This window comes from Anopheles merus, chromosome 2L (assembly GCF_017562075.2).
Source record: "Anopheles merus strain MAF chromosome 2L, AmerM5.1, whole genome shotgun sequence".
NCBI classification, from domain to species: Eukaryota; Metazoa; Arthropoda; class Insecta; order Diptera; family Culicidae; genus Anopheles; species Anopheles merus.
In genome coordinates, this window is record NC_054083.1 from 18,639,974 (window position 1) to 18,655,887 (window position 15,914).

Below are 15,914 nucleotides of genomic sequence, written 5' to 3' on the forward strand. Positions count from 1 at the left end.
AGTAAAGTAGTCGTGTCTTTTGTTTATAATCTTTTACGTGATCTGTACATGACAACATAATTTTATAGTCCGCCTACCGCGATAGGAACTAGAACCAATGCCGATGGGACTTTTGGTCGTGTCATTGGCAAATGAGTGGGCGTTATCACGATTTATTAATAAATAAGTTTAAAAAATGGAAAATAATAGTAGATGAGTGGACACACAAATATTTGTTGGAAAAGGAGCTACATGCGGTGAACACCAAATATGTACAGCTTTGCTATATAGAATAAGTTTTGTGTTGAAATAGATTGATGATCATAAATATCGATAATGTTAATTTTGATTAGACATAGACAACATTATCTGTTTTACTAGTCTGTTTAAAACGTCTTCCAAATTAAGAAGTCAGCAGTTTAAAAAGTATTTGTTGTATTTGAGCAAGCTTGGAATAAAGAAACGATTGCAGACATTAATTAGTGATTTAAAACCCCTACAGAAAAATTGATCGAGGAGGTCTTGAAATGGCTTGGCGCTTGAGTTGGAAATTAGAATAGGCGTGATTGCCAAAAGAGAGTTACACGTATTGTCTTACACTTCACTCCGTGGCGTAATGTAACTACTCGTCCATCGTATTATACTCGTTGTTTGTTGTTTGGTCTGGACACACTTGTTAGGAGACGTGATAATGCCCAATATACGTTTATGTCCAAACTTATTGTCGGTGAGATAGATTCGCCAGAACTATTGTCTAGAGTCAATATAAATGTCCCTCCTAGAGTGTTCCGTAACTACAGACTAATAAGAACTGACCTTACAAGACGTGCATACAGCGAGAACGATCCTATGACTGCGATGGCCCGTAAATTTAATCAGCGTTACACTTTATTTGACTGGCACCAACCTACAAGATTCTGTTGATCCGTCTTGACATTGTACACTGCTTTTAATCTGCATGTTATTGTGGCATGTTGTTAGCGAATCCACTTGAATTGGCAAGCGACGAAACGACGTCAGTATGTAAATAGAAGCATTTTCTTAATGTTGGAAGCATACACGCCCAACTAACCCAAAGACATGTTGTTGATGATATGTTAGATAGAAGTTTTGGCTCGTAAGGAGTTCTTTCGCCTCTTTCTCATGCAAGGTTGAAGAAGCATAGGTACATGATGATATCTGTATCCTATAATGGGTACAGGTATTAGGTTCGTTCAGTTGTTGGTACTACCTTCAATGTAATATGGCACCTCAAACGATGGGTTAGTTAGAAATGTAATTTTGGATGACCCCGTTTAATTTGTGTACATTACGGGTAGGCATCATCGTTGGACTGGTCGTAAATGATTGTACCGAACGGCTAGGGTACCAATAACTATCAATGCACATTGGCGTATCGGAAAACTGGCTCAATCTCCGAAAAACCATGTTCGTCGCGTGTTTGTCGCTAGAGAGCATGTTCATAGTGAGGTTTCGTTGGACATTCTCGTAGTATGTACTAACCGTCATTACCTGTTCTTGGGTATTAACATTGTTGGGATGTCGCAAAAATAGATGAGCGGCATTTACACAAACAGAGCCATACATTTTCCACTCTGATAATTCAGAGATGAGAACTTGCGGTTATGAAAAGGTTCCAGAGCTTGGAGCACGCTTGACGGTTCGATTCTCCTGTACAAGACGTTTCCGAACACTGCTATACTTCGACAGTCCGGGCCTGCTGCATCCATGTAGTTTTGCCTATGCGTTTCGGAATCACAGCGGAGTTGGGAATAAATAGACGATGTGTGAGCTATCCTTAAAGCTTGGCCGTTGGGTTAATTTCCTGTTGTGCGTGCCAACATGTAATCTAAAACGAGAGAAAGAGAAACGACAACAAACTTGATGGCATGCCAGCTGAACAAGCCATGCAGTGTTCGAGCGAGCAGGAGTAATCCGCCGATCTATGTAATTGCTATTGCGTGAAGGTGTTCGAATGAAATGATGAAGTTCTTGAATGATTCGATTTGTAGTCCTGAAAAGGACTGTTGCTTGGAACCAAGAGAGCGTTATTGCAATGCTGTTGTAGAAGCATGCAGTATAACGTGTAGTAGGTGGTTTACTTCTTGGCTGCAGCTGCCTTTTTGGGGGCAGCGGCTTTCTTGGGTGCGGCAGCCTTCTTGGGAGCGGCGGCCTTCTTGGCGGGAGCTGCTGCCTTCTTTGGTTTCGGTGCTTTCGGCTTGGCAGCCGCGGCCTTGGTTGGCTTGGTGGATTTCTGCTTCGGGGCTGCCGGTTTCTTGGCGGCTTTCTTCGCTCCGTCGGCGGCCTTGGGTTTCTTAGCTGCGGCGGCCTTCGGTTTCTTGGCGGCGGCACCGTCAGCCTTCTTGGTGGTCTTCTTGGCGGCGGCCTTCTTCTCTCCGGCGGGCTTCTTGGCTGCGGTCTTCTTCTTCTTGTCCGCGGCAGAGGCCGACTTCTTGGGGGCCGCTGCTTTCTTCTTCTTCTCTACCGCTGGCTTCTTGGCTGCGGCCGAGAGCTTGAACGAGCCCGACGCACCGGTTCCCTTGGTCTGGACCAGCTTGCCGTTGGCGACGGCAGTCTTGAGGGCCTTCTTGAAGAAGGTGGCCAGCTTGGTCACGTCAGCCTTGTAGTTGGCCGCCACGTACTTCTTGATCGCCTGCAGCGAGGAACCGTTGCGTTCGTTGAGTGCCTTGACGGCGGCCAGCACCATTTCGTTGACCGGAGGATGTGCCGCTGGCTGCTTGGGCTTCTTGGGGCCGGCGGCCGCCTTTGGCTTCTTCGGTGACTTGGCCGTGGAGGCTGGGGCAGCAGCTGCTGCAGCCGGGACTTCGGTCGCTGCGGAATCGGCCATCGTAGTTGCTTTCGCGCTTGTTTGAGGGGTTATTCGCTTTCACTCACACACTGACACAGCAATGTTTATGTTTATGCTTATGCTCGCCTATGCTCGGGGGTGACTCGAATTTGGGAACTCGAGAGGAAACACATGGAAAGCTTATGTCAGATTTTCGATGCGGTTGTCAAAGAAAGTTGCAAAAATACTGTTGTACTTTTTATCAAATATAACCACATATTTGCTCTGAACACTTGAATAAGATGATTGTTTCGGGTTGGCAAAATGTTAGGCTTTCCAGAAATGTATACTTTACCTCTAAAATAGCTCTACCGAAGACGACAATAGCGATAGAAGTGCCGATTTGCGCGACGCTGCAGCGATAGGATGGGATGTTTTGTGGTATATCTCCTGTAAACCGCATTTCCGACACTTCAAGGGTGGTAAAATAGTGAGTTTAACATTTTTCCTACCAAAGTACATCAAATGAACGATATATGGTAGCAGCAAAGTGTATTAAAATGGCAAAACAAAATGCATCTCCCCAGCGTCAGATCGATCGAAAACCGAGTGACGTTTGCTTGTTTGGGTTGGCTTGGTGGATCGAGATAGTAAGAAATAATTGATGTTCTATGCATTTGTATGTATGGTAAATGAAAAGTTTGATAAAAAATGCGTAGTTAAACTTGTATTAACTTGGATATGATCAATAATGTTCCACAATTCACCAAGGCAATGCAAGTAAAGTTTGCTCTACGTGGCGTTTGACAGATGTTCGTCAGAGATGATATGCTACGGATGGCGTATGGAAGCCGATGTGGATCGAGTCACAGGATCGGTGCAATTTAGGAACAAGGAACCACAATCGGCATAAAATGTGGTCGGTGTAGTCCACAGGTAATTGTTATACAATGTGTTTGTTATAAGATTCCGGGAGCATTCCGGCCAAAGGTGTGAGGCTTGTATTGTTAGCCAGTGGCGCATTACAGCCGGCCGGACAACATAACAGTCAAATGAAAAAAACACTCAAGGCGTTTTTATGAGGATGTCTTCTAACAGTCTGATTGTGGACATGATATCACGAGCCTCTCATGTTCACCATGTGGAGCGAAATTGGAATGAATTGTCTAGATGCTCCTGAGGGAATTGTCAAGATGATTGTGGTGCTGGCTGAAACCTGACCCAATGGATTGTATAGTGGACACAGACTATTCGCGTTTTTCGGAAAGATTTAAACATACCGAAACGAAATAAAACAATCGCTCAAAATTGATTACACATAATCATACATTATGTCTAACGTAGTCTTCTTGGCGGAAGAGCATGTAGCATAGTCGATTGTCTTATTGAGGATATCCGTGCGTTCAATTGCGTGATCTTTGTTATGGGCACAGCTTTTGAACTGGCAAGTTTGAAAAAAGCACTCATAGTTCCCTTCTAATCCAACAGAGATCGCTTTCGCTCGTGGATTTCAGGATGCATAAAATTTGAAGCATTTGGCATTATTCAGGCCTATCCTATTCTCTCGTAACCCGAAACGGGTAAATTTTCTGGTAAAACGGCATGCGGTTTTGAGATATCCCCTGGAAAGGAGTAAAGTAGTCGTGTCTTTTGTTTATAATCTTTTACGTGATCTGTACATGACAACATAATTTTATAGTCCGCCTACCGCGATAGGAACTAGAACCAATGCCGATGGGACTTTTGGTCGTGTCATTGGCAAATGAGTGGGCGTTATCACGATTTATTAATAAATAAGTTTAAAAAATGGAAAATAATAGTAGATGAGTGGACACACAAATATTTGTTGGAAAAGGAGCTACATGCGGTGAACACCAAATATGTACAGCTTTGCTATATAGAATAAGTTTTGTGTTGAAATAGATTGATGATCATAAATATCGATAATGTTAATTTTGATTAGACATAGACAACATTATCTGTTTTACTAGTCTGTTTAAAACGTCTTCCAAATTAAGAAGTCAGCAGTTTAAAAAGTATTTGTTGTATTTGAGCAAGCTTGGAATAAAGAAACGATTGCAGACATTAATTAGTGATTTAAAACCCCTACAGAAAAATTGATCGAGGAGGTCTTGAAATGGCTTGGCGCTTGAGTTGGAAATTAGAATAGGCGTGATTGCCAAAAGAGAGTTACACGTATTGTCTTACACTTCACTCCGTGGCGTAATGTAACTACTCGTCCATCGTATTATACTCGTTGTTTGTTGTTTGGTCTGGACACACTTGTTAGGAGACGTGATAATGCCCAATATACGTTTATGTCCAAACTTATTGTCGGTGAGATAGATTCGCCAGAACTATTGTCTAGAGTCAATATAAATGTCCCTCCTAGAGTGTTCCGTAACTACAGACTAATAAGAACTGACCTTACAAGACGTGCATACAGCGAGAACGATCCTATGACTGCGATGGCCCGTAAATTTAATCAGCGTTACACTTTATTTGACTGGCACCAACCTACAAGATTCTGTTGATCCGTCTTGACATTGTACACTGCTTTTAATCTGCATGTTATTGTGGCATGTTGTTAGCGAATGCACTTCCACTTGAATTGGCAAGCGACGAAACGACGTCAGTATGTAAATAGAAGCATTTTCTTAATGTTGGAAGCATACACGCCCAACTAACCCAAAGACATGTTGTTGATGATATGTTAGATAGAAGTTTTGGCTCGTAAGGAGTTCTTTCGCCTCTTTCTCATGCAAGGTTGAAGAAGCATAGGTACATGATGATATCTGTATCCTATAATGGGTACAGGTATTAGGTTCGTTCAGTTGTTGGTACTACCTTCAATGTAATATGGCACCTCAAACGATGGGTTAGTTAGAAATGTAATTTTGGATGACCCCGTTTAATTTGTGTACATTACGGGTAGGCATCATCGTTGGACTGGTCGTAAATGATTGTACCGAACGGCTAGGGTACCAATAACTATCAATGCACATTGGCGTATCGGAAAACTGGCTCAATCTCCGAAAAACCATGTTCGTCGCGTGTTTGTCGCTAGAGAGCATGTTCATAGTGAGGTTTCGTTGGACATTCTCGTAGTATGTACTAACCGTCATTACCTGTTCTTGGGTATTAACATTGTTGGGATGTCGCAAAAATAGATGAGCGGCATTTACAAAAACAGAGCCATACATTTTCCACTCTGATAATTCAGAGATGAGAACTTGCGGTTATGAAAAGGTTCCAGAGCTTGGAGCACGCTTGACGGTTCGATTCTCCTGTACAAGACGTTTCCGAACACTGCTATACTCGACAGTCAGGGCCTGCTGCATCCATGTAGTTTTGCCTATGCTTTTCGGAATCACAGCGTAGTTGGGAATAAGTAGACGATGTGTGAGCTAGCCTTAAAGCTTGGCCGTTGGGTTAATTTCCTGTTGTGCGTGCCAACATGTAATCTAAAACGAGAGAAAGAGAAACGACAACAAACTTGATGGCATGCCAGCTGAACAAGCCATGCAGTATTCGAGCGAGCAGGAGTAATCCGCCGATCTATGTAATTGCTATTGCGTGAAGGTGTTCGAATGAAATGATGAAGTTCTTGAATGATTCGATTTGTAGTCCTGAAAAGGACTGTTGCTTGGAACCAAGAGAGCGTTATTGCAATGCTGTTGTAGAAGCATGCAGTATAACGTGTAGTAGGTGGTTTACTTCTTGGCTGCAGCTGCCTTTTTGGGGGCAGCGGCTTTCTTGGGTGCGGCAGCCTTCTTGGGAGCGGCGGCCTTCTTGGCGGGAGCTGCTGCCTTCTTTGGTTTCGGTGCTTTCGGCTTGGCAGCCGCGGCCTTGGTTGGCTTGGTGGATTTCTGCTTCGGGGCTGCCGGTTTCTTGGCGGCTTTCTTCGCTCCGTCGGCGGCCTTGGGTTTCTTAGCTGCGGCGGCCTTCGGTTTCTTGGCGGCGGCACCGTCAGCCTTCTTGGTGGTCTTCTTGGCGGCGGCCTTCTTCTCTCCGGCGGGCTTCTTGGCTGCGGTCTTCTTCTTCTTGTCCGCGGCAGAGGCCGACTTCTTGGGGGCCGCTGCTTTCTTCTTCTTCTCTACCGCTGGCTTCTTGGCTGCGGCCGAGAGCTTGAACGAGCCCGACGCACCGGTTCCCTTGGTCTGGACCAGCTTGCCGTTGGCGACGGCAGTCTTGAGGGCCTTCTTGAAGAAGGTGGCCAGCTTGGTCACGTCAGCCTTGTAGTTGGCCGCCACGTACTTCTTGATCGCCTGCAGCGAGGAACCGTTGCGTTCGTTGAGTGCCTTGACGGCGGCCAGCACCATTTCGTTGACCGGAGGATGTGCCGCTGGCTGCTTGGGCTTCTTGGGGCCGGCGGCCGCCTTTGGCTTCTTCGGTGACTTGGCCGTGGAGGCTGGGGCAGCAGCTGCTGCAGCCGGGACTTCGGTCGCTGCGGAATCGGCCATCGTAGTTGCTTTCGCGCTTGTTTGAGGGGTTATTCGCTTTCACTCACACACTGACACAGCAATGTTTATGTTTATGCTTATGCTCGCCTATGCTCGGGGGTGACTCGAATTTGGGAACTCGAGAGGAAACACATGGAAAGCTTATGTCAGATTTTCGATGCGGTTGTCAAAGAAAGTTGCAAAAATACTGTTGTACTTTTTATCAAATATAACCACATATTTGCTCTGAACACTTGAATAAGATGATTGTTTCGGGTTGGCAAAATGTTAGGCTTTCCAGAAATGTATACTTTACCTCTAAAATAGCTCTACCGAAGACGACAATAGCGATAGAAGTGCCGATTTGCGCGACGCTGCAGCGATAGGATGGGATGTTTTGTGGTATATCTCCTGTAAACCGCATTTCCGACACTTCAAGGGTGGTAAAATAGTGAGTTTAACATTTTTCCTACCAAAGTACATCAAATGAACGATATATGGTAGCAGCAAAGTGTATTAAAATGGCAAAACAAAATGCATCTCCCCAGCGTCAGATCGATCGAAAACCGAGTGACGTTTGCTTGTTTGGGTTGGCTTGGTGGATCGAGATAGTAAGAAATAATTGATGTTCTATGCATTTGTATGTATGGTAAATGAAAAGTTTGATAAAAAATGCGTAGTTAAACTTGTATTAACTTGGATATGATCAATAATGTTCCACAATTCACCAAGGCAATGCAAGTAAAGTTTGCTCTACGTGGCGTTTGACAGATGTTCGTCAGAGATGATATGCTACGGATGGCGTATGGAAGCCGATGTGGATCGAGTCACAGGATCGGTGCAATGTAGGAACAAGGAACCACAATCGGCATAAAATGTGGTCGGTGTAGTCCACAGGTAATTGTTATACAATGTGTTTGTTATAAGATTCCGGGAGCATTCCGGACCAAAGGTGTGAGGCTTGTATTGTTAGCCAGTGGCGCATTACAGCCGGCCGGACAACATAACAGTCAAATGAAAAAAACACTCAAGGCGTTTTTATGAGGATGTCTTCTAACAGTCTGATTGTGGACATGATATCACGAGCCTCTCATGTTCACCATGTGGAGCGAAATTGGAATGAATTGTCTAGATGCTCCTGAGGGAATTGTCAAGATGATTGTGGTGCTGGCTGAAACCTGACCCAATGGATTGTATAGTGGACACAGACTATTCGCGTTTTTCGGAAAGATTTAAACATACCGAAACGAAATAAAACAATCGCTCAAAATTGATTACACATAATCATACATTATGTCTAACGTAGTCTTCTTGGCGGAAGAGCATGTAGCATAGTCGATTGTCTTATTGAGGATATCCGTGCGTTCAATTGCGTGATCTTTGTTATGGGCACAGCTTTTGAACTGGCAAGTTTGAAAAAAGCACTCATAGTTCCCTTCTAATCCAACAGAGATCGCTTTCGCTCGTGGATTTCAGGATGCATAAAATTTGAAGCATTTGGCATTATTCAGGCCTATCCTATTCTCTCGTAACCCGAAACGGGTAAATTTTCTGGTAAAACGGCATGCGGTTTTGAGATATCCCCTGGAAAGGAGTAAAGTAGTCGTGTCTTTTGTTTATAATCTTTTACGTGATCTGTACATGACAACATAATTTTATAGTCCGCCTACCGCGATAGGAACTAGAACCAATGCCGATGGGACTTTTGGTCGTGTCATTGGCAAATGAGTGGGCGTTATCACGATTTATTAATAAATAAGTTTAAAAAATGGAAAATAATAGTAGATGAGTGGACACACAAATATTTGTTGGAAAAGGAGCTACATGCGGTGAACACCAAATATGTACAGCTTTGCTATATAGAATAAGTTTTGTGTTGAAATAGATTGATGATCATAAATATCGATAATGTTAATTTTGATTAGACATAGACAACATTATCTGTTTTACTAGTCTGTTTAAAACGTCTTCCAAATTAAGAAGTCAGCAGTTTAAAAAGTATTTGTTGTATTTGAGCAAGCTTGGAATAAAGAAACGATTGCAGACATTAATTAGTGATTTAAAACCCCTACAGAAAAATTGATCGAGGAGGTCTTGAAATGGCTTGGCGCTTGAGTTGGAAATTAGAATAGGCGTGATTGCCAAAAGAGAGTTACACGTATTGTCTTACACTTCACTCCGTGGCGTAATGTAACTACTCGTCCATCGTATTATACTCGTTGTTTGTTGTTTGGTCTGGACACACTTGTTAGGAGACGTGATAATGCCCAATATACGTTTATGTCCAAACTTATTGTCGGTGAGATAGATTCGCCAGAACTATTGTCTAGAGTCAATATAAATGTCCCTCCTAGAGTGTTCCGTAACTACAGACTAATAAGAACTGACCTTACAAGACGTGCATACAGCGAGAACGATCCTATGACTGCGATGGCCCGTAAATTTAATCAGCGTTACACTTTATTTGACTGGCACCAACCTACAAGATTCTGTTGATCCGTCTTGACATTGTACACTGCTTTTAATCTGCATGTTATTGTGGCATGTTGTTAGCGAATGCACTTCCACTTGAATTGGCAAGCGACGAAACGACGTCAGTATGTAAATAGAAGCATTTTCTTAATGTTGGAAGCATACACGCCCAACTAACCCAAAGACATGTTGTTGATGATATGTTAGATAGAAGTTTTGGCTCGTAAGGAGTTCTTTCGCCTCTTTCTCATGCAAGGTTGAAGAAGCATAGGTACATGATGATATCTGTATCCTATAATGGGTACAGGTATTAGGTTCGTTCAGTTGTTGGTACTACCTTCAATGTAATATGGCACCTCAAACGATGGGTTAGTTAGAAATGTAATTTTGGATGACCCCGTTTAATTTGTGTACATTACGGGTAGGCATCATCGTTGGACTGGTCGTAAATGATTGTACCGAACGGCTAGGGTACCAATAACTATCAATGCACATTGGCGTATCGGAAAACTGGCTCAATCTCCGAAAAACCATGTTCGTCGCGTGTTTGTCGCTAGAGAGCATGTTCATAGTGAGGTTTCGTTGGACATTCTCGTAGTATGTACTAACCGTCATTACCTGTTCTTGGGTATTAACATTGTTGGGATGTCGCAAAAATAGATGAGCGGCATTTACAAAAACAGAGCCATACATTTTCCACTCTGATAATTCAGAGATGAGAACTTGCGGTTATGAAAAGGTTCCAGAGCTTGGAGCACGCTTGACGGTTCGATTCTCCTGTACAAGACGTTTCCGAACACTGCTATACTCGACAGTCAGGGCCTGCTGCATCCATGTAGTTTTGCCTATGCTTTTCGGAATCACAGCGTAGTTGGGAATAAGTAGACGATGTGTGAGCTAGCCTTAAAGCTTGGCCGTTGGGTTAATTTCCTGTTGTGCGTGCCAACATGTAATCTAAAACGAGAGAAAGAGAAACGACAACAAACTTGATGGCATGCCAGCTGAACAAGCCATGCAGTATTCGAGCGAGCAGGAGTAATCCGCCGATCTATGTAATTGCTATTGCGTGAAGGTGTTCGAATGAAATGATGAAGTTCTTGAATGATTCGATTTGTAGTCCTGAAAAGGACTGTTGCTTGGAACCAAGAGAGCGTTATTGCAATGCTGTTGTAGAAGCATGCAGTATAACGTGTAGTAGGTGGTTTACTTCTTGGCTGCAGCTGCCTTTTTGGGGGCAGCGGCTTTCTTGGGTGCGGCAGCCTTCTTGGGAGCGGCGGCCTTCTTGGCGGGAGCTGCTGCCTTCTTTGGTTTCGGTGCTTTCGGCTTGGCAGCCGCGGCCTTGGTTGGCTTGGTGGATTTCTGCTTCGGGGCTGCCGGTTTCTTGGCGGCTTTCTTCGCTCCGTCGGCGGCCTTGGGTTTCTTAGCTGCGGCGGCCTTCGGTTTCTTGGCGGCGGCACCGTCAGCCTTCTTGGTGGTCTTCTTGGCGGCGGCCTTCTTCTCTCCGGCGGGCTTCTTGGCTGCGGTCTTCTTCTTCTTGTCCGCGGCAGAGGCCGACTTCTTGGGGGCCGCTGCTTTCTTCTTCTTCTCTACCGCTGGCTTCTTGGCTGCGGCCGAGAGCTTGAACGAGCCCGACGCACCGGTTCCCTTGGTCTGGACCAGCTTGCCGTTGGCGACGGCAGTCTTGAGGGCCTTCTTGAAGAAGGTGGCCAGCTTGGTCACGTCAGCCTTGTAGTTGGCCGCCACGTACTTCTTGATCGCCTGCAGCGAGGAACCGTTGCGTTCGTTGAGTGCCTTGACGGCGGCCAGCACCATTTCGTTGACCGGAGGATGTGCCGCTGGCTGCTTGGGCTTCTTGGGGCCGGCGGCCGCCTTTGGCTTCTTCGGTGACTTGGCCGTGGAGGCTGGGGCAGCAGCTGCTGCAGCCGGGACTTCGGTCGCTGCGGAATCGGCCATCGTAGTTGCTTTCGCGCTTGTTTGAGGGGTTATTCGCTTTCACTCACACACTGACACAGCAATGTTTATGTTTATGCTTATGCTCGCCTATGCTCGGGGGTGACTCGAATTTGGGAACTCGAGAGGAAACACATGGAAAGCTTATGTCAGATTTTCGATGCGGTTGTCAAAGAAAGTTGCAAAAATACTGTTGTACTTTTTATCAAATATAACCACATATTTGCTCTGAACACTTGAATAAGATGATTGTTTCGGGTTGGCAAAATGTTAGGCTTTCCAGAAATGTATACTTTACCTCTAAAATAGCTCTACCGAAGACGACAATAGCGATAGAAGTGCCGATTTGCGCGACGCTGCAGCGATAGGATGGGATGTTTTGTGGTATATCTCCTGTAAACCGCATTTCCGACACTTCAAGGGTGGTAAAATAGTGAGTTTAACATTTTTCCTACCAAAGTACATCAAATGAACGATATATGGTAGCAGCAAAGTGTATTAAAATGGCAAAACAAAATGCATCTCCCCAGCGTCAGATCGATCGAAAACCGAGTGACGTTTGCTTGTTGGGTTGGCTTGGTGGATCGAGATAGTAAGAAATAGAATGCATTTTCTGTATGTAAATGAAAATAAAAGCGTAGTTAAACTTGTATTAACTTGGATTGATCATATGTTCCACATACCAAGGCAATGCAAGTAAAGTTTGCTCTACGTGGCGTTTGACATGCAAGGTTGAAGAGATGATATGTACATGATGGCGTCTGGATCCGATAATGGGAACAGGACAGGTTCGGTCAATGTTGTCGGGTACCACAATGTAATATGGCATAAAATGGGTTTGTTATAAATGTAATTTTGGATGATTCCGTTTAATTTGTGTACATTACGGGTAGGCATCATTGTTGAACTGGCGTAAATGATTGTCCGAACAGTCTATTGTACCAATAACTCTCAATGCACATTGGCGTATTGGAAAACTGTCTAATGTCCGAAAAAATCATGTTGCCTCTCGTGTTTGTCGTGGAGAGAATTGTTCATAGTGAGATTTCGTGAGGAATTGTCGTAGTATTGTACTAACTGTCATTACCTGTTCTTGGGTATGTACACATTGTTGGGATGTCGCAAAGATAAATGAGCGGCATTTAAAAAAAAAGCCATCATTTTCCACTCTCATAATTCAGAGATGAGAACTTGCGGAATGAGCAGGTTGCATAGCTTGGAGCACGATTACGGTTCGATTCTCCTGTACAAGACGTTTTGAACACTGCATGCTCGACAGTCATCCCCTGCTGCATCCATGTAGTGTTTGTTTATGCTTTTCGGAATCACAGCGTAGTTTTAATAAGTAGACGATGTGTGAGCTAGCCTTAAAGCTTGGCCGTTGGGTTAATTGGCTGAGTGTGCGTGCCAACATGTAATCTAAAACGAGAGAAAATGAGAAACGACAACAAACTTGATGGCATGCCAGCTGAACAAGCCATGTACAGTATTCGAGCGAGCAGGAGTAATCCGCCGATCTATGTAATTGCTATTGCGTGAAGGTGTTCGAATGAAATGATGAAGTTCTTGAATGATTCGATTTGTAGTCCTGAAAAGGACTGTTGCTTGGAACCAAGAGAGCGTTATTGCAATGCTGTTGTAGAAGCATGCAGTATAACGTGTAGTAGGTGGTTTACTTCTTGGCTGCAGCTGCCTTTTTGGGGGCAGCGGCTTTCTTGGGTGCGGCAGCCTTCTTGGGAGCGGCGGCCTTCTTGGCGGGAGCTGCTGCCTTCTTTGGTTTCGGTGCTTTCGGCTTGGCAGCCGCGGCCTTGGTTGGCTTGGTGGATTTCTGCTTCGGGGCTGCCGGTTTCTTGGCGGCTTTCTTCGCTCCGTCGGCGGCCTTGGGTTTCTTAGCTGCGGCGGCCTTCGGTTTCTTGGCGGCGGCACCGTCAGCCTTCTTGGTGGTCTTCTTGGCGGCGGCCTTCTTCTCTCCGGCGGGCTTCTTGGCTGCGGTCTTCTTCTTCTTGTCCGCGGCAGAGGCCGACTTCTTGGGGGCGCTGCTTTCTTCTTCTTCTCTCTACCGCTGGCTTCTTGGCTGCGGCCGAGAGCTTGAACGAGCCCGACGCACCGGTTCCCTTGGTCTGGACCAGCTTGCCGTTGGCGACGGCAGTCTTGAGGGCCTTCTTGAAGAAGGTGGCCAGCTTGGTCACGTCAGCCTTGTAGTTGGCCGCCACGTACTTCTTGATCGCCTGCAGCGAGGAACCGTTGCGTTCGTTGAGTGCCTTGACGGCGGCCAGCACCATTTCGTTGACCGGAGGATGTGCCGCTGGCTGCTTGGGCTTCTTGGGGCCGACGGCCGCCTTTGGCTTCTTCGGTGACTTGGCCGTGGAGGCTGGGGCAGCAGCTGCTGCAGCCGGGACTTCGGTCGCTGCGGAATCGGCCATCGTAGTTGCTTTCGCGCTTGTTTGAGGGGTTATTCGCTTTCACTCACACACTGACACAGCAATGTTTATGTTTATGCTTATGCTCGCCTATGCTCGGGGGTGACTCGAATTTGGGAACTCGAGAGGAACACATGGAAAGCTTATGTCAGATTTTCGATGCGGTTGTCAAAGAAAGTTGCAAAAATACTGTTGTACTTTTTATCAAATATAACCACATATTTGCTCTGAACACTTGAATAAGATGATTGTTTCGGGTTGGCAAAATGTTAGGCTTTCCAGAAATGTATACTTTACCTCTAAAATAGCTCTACCGAAGACGACAATAGCGATAGAAGTGCCGATTTGCGCGACGCTGCAGCGATAGGATGGGATGTTTTGTGGTATATCTCCTGTAAACCGCATTTCCGACACTTCAAGGGTGGTAAAATAGTGAGTTTAACATTTTTCCTACCAAAGTACATCAAATGAACGATATATGGTAGCAGCAAAGTGTATTAAAATGGCAAAACAAAATGCATCTCCCCAGCGTCAGATCGATCGAAAACCGAGTGACGTTTGCTTGTTTGGGTTGGCTTGGTGGATCGAGATAGTAAGAAATAATTGATGTTCTATGCATTTGTATGTATGGTAAATGAAAAGTTTGATAAAAAATGCGTAGTTAAACTTGTATTAACTTGGATATGATCAATAATGTTCCACAATTCACCAAGGCAATGCAAGTAAAGTTTGCTCTACGTGGCGTTTGACAGATGTTCGTCAGAGATGATATGCTACGGATGGCGTATGGAAGCCGATGTGGATCGAGTCACAGGATCGGTGCAATTTAGGAACAAGGAACCACAATCGGCATAAAATGTGGTCGGTGTAGTCCACAGGTAATTGTTATACAATGTGTTTGTTATAAGATTCCGGGAGCATTCCGGGCCAAAGGTGTGAGGCTTGTATTGTTAGCCAGTGGCGCATTACAGCCGGCCGGACAACATAACAGTCAAATGAAAAAACACTCAAGGCGTTTTTATGAGGATGTCTTCTAACAGTCTGATTGTGGACATGATATCACGAGCCTCTCATGTTCACCATGTGGAGCGAAATTGGAATGAATTGTCTAGATGCTCCTGAGGGAATTGTCAAGATGATTGTGGTGCTGGCTGAAACCTGACCCAATGGATTGTATAGTGGACACAGACTATTCGCGTTTTTCGGAAAGATTTAAACATACCGAAACGAATAAAACAATCGCTCAAAATTGATTACACATAATCATACATTATGTCTAACGTAGTCTTCTTGGCGGAAGAGCATGTAGCATAGTCGATTGTCTTATTGAGGATATCCGTGCGTTCAATTGCGTGATCTTTGTTATGGGCACAGCTTTTGAACTGGCAAGTTTGAAAAAAGCACTCATAGTTCCCTTCTAATCCAACAGAGATCGCTTTCGCTCGTGGATTTCAGGATGCATAAAATTTGAAGCATTTGGCATTATTCAGGCCTATCCTATTCTCTCGTAACCCGAAACGGGTAAATTTTCTGGTAAAACGGCATGCGGTTTTGAGATATCCCCTGGAAAGGAGTAAAGTAGTCGTGTCTTTTGTTTATAATCTTTTACGTGATCTGTACATGACAACATAATTTTATAGTCCGCCTACCGCGATAGGAACTAGAACCAATGCCGATGGGACTTTTGGTCGTGTCATTGGCAAATGAGTGGGCGTTATCACGATTTATTAATAAATAAGTTTAAAAATGGAAAATAATAGTAGATGAGTGGACACACAAATATTTGTTGGAAAAGGAGCTACATGCGGTGAACACCAAATATGTACAGCTTTGCTATATAGAATAAGTTTTGTGTTGAAATAG

The 15,914-nt window shown here is 44.7% G+C and overlaps 3 protein-coding genes and 1 pseudogene across 3 annotated transcripts; all 4 read right to left on the reverse strand.

Moving 5' to 3' along the window:
• Positions 1–1,959: 1,959 nt before the first annotated feature.
• LOC121592824 (histone H1-like) lies at positions 1,960–2,888 on the reverse strand. The gene has a single exon (XM_041914644.1). It carries the CDS (start codon positions 2,825–2,827, stop codon positions 2,078–2,080), a length of 750 nt encoding a protein of 249 aa, XP_041770578.1. The 5' UTR covers positions 2,828–2,888; the 3' UTR covers positions 1,960–2,077.
• A 2,542-nt stretch (positions 2,889–5,430) lies between these two features.
• Positions 5,431–7,291, reverse strand: LOC121592789 (histone H1-like). Its single transcript, XM_041914582.1, has one exon. The coding sequence runs from the start codon at positions 7,228–7,230 to the stop codon at positions 6,481–6,483; it is 750 nt and encodes a 249-aa protein (XP_041770516.1). The 5' UTR covers positions 7,231–7,291; the 3' UTR covers positions 5,431–6,480.
• A 2,543-nt stretch (positions 7,292–9,834) lies between these two features.
• Positions 9,835–11,695, reverse strand: LOC121592779 (histone H1-like). Its single transcript, XM_041914566.1, has one exon. The coding sequence runs from the start codon at positions 11,632–11,634 to the stop codon at positions 10,885–10,887; it is 750 nt and encodes a 249-aa protein (XP_041770500.1). The 5' UTR covers positions 11,635–11,695; the 3' UTR covers positions 9,835–10,884.
• Positions 11,696–13,151: 1,456 nt separating this feature from the next.
• LOC121592946 lies at positions 13,152–14,115 on the reverse strand (annotated as a pseudogene).
• Positions 14,116–15,914: the final 1,799 nt, after the last annotated feature.

What these genes read in the sequence shown, in the direction of transcription:
- LOC121592789 (XM_041914582.1), bottom strand. Translation starts at nt 7,230, where the DNA reads ATGGCCGATTCCGCAGCGACCGAAGTCCCGGCTGCAGCAGCTGCTGCC.
- LOC121592824 (XM_041914644.1), bottom strand. Translation starts at nt 2,827, where the DNA reads ATGGCCGATTCCGCAGCGACCGAAGTCCCGGCTGCAGCAGCTGCTGCC.
- LOC121592779 (XM_041914566.1), bottom strand. Translation starts at nt 11,634, where the DNA reads ATGGCCGATTCCGCAGCGACCGAAGTCCCGGCTGCAGCAGCTGCTGCC.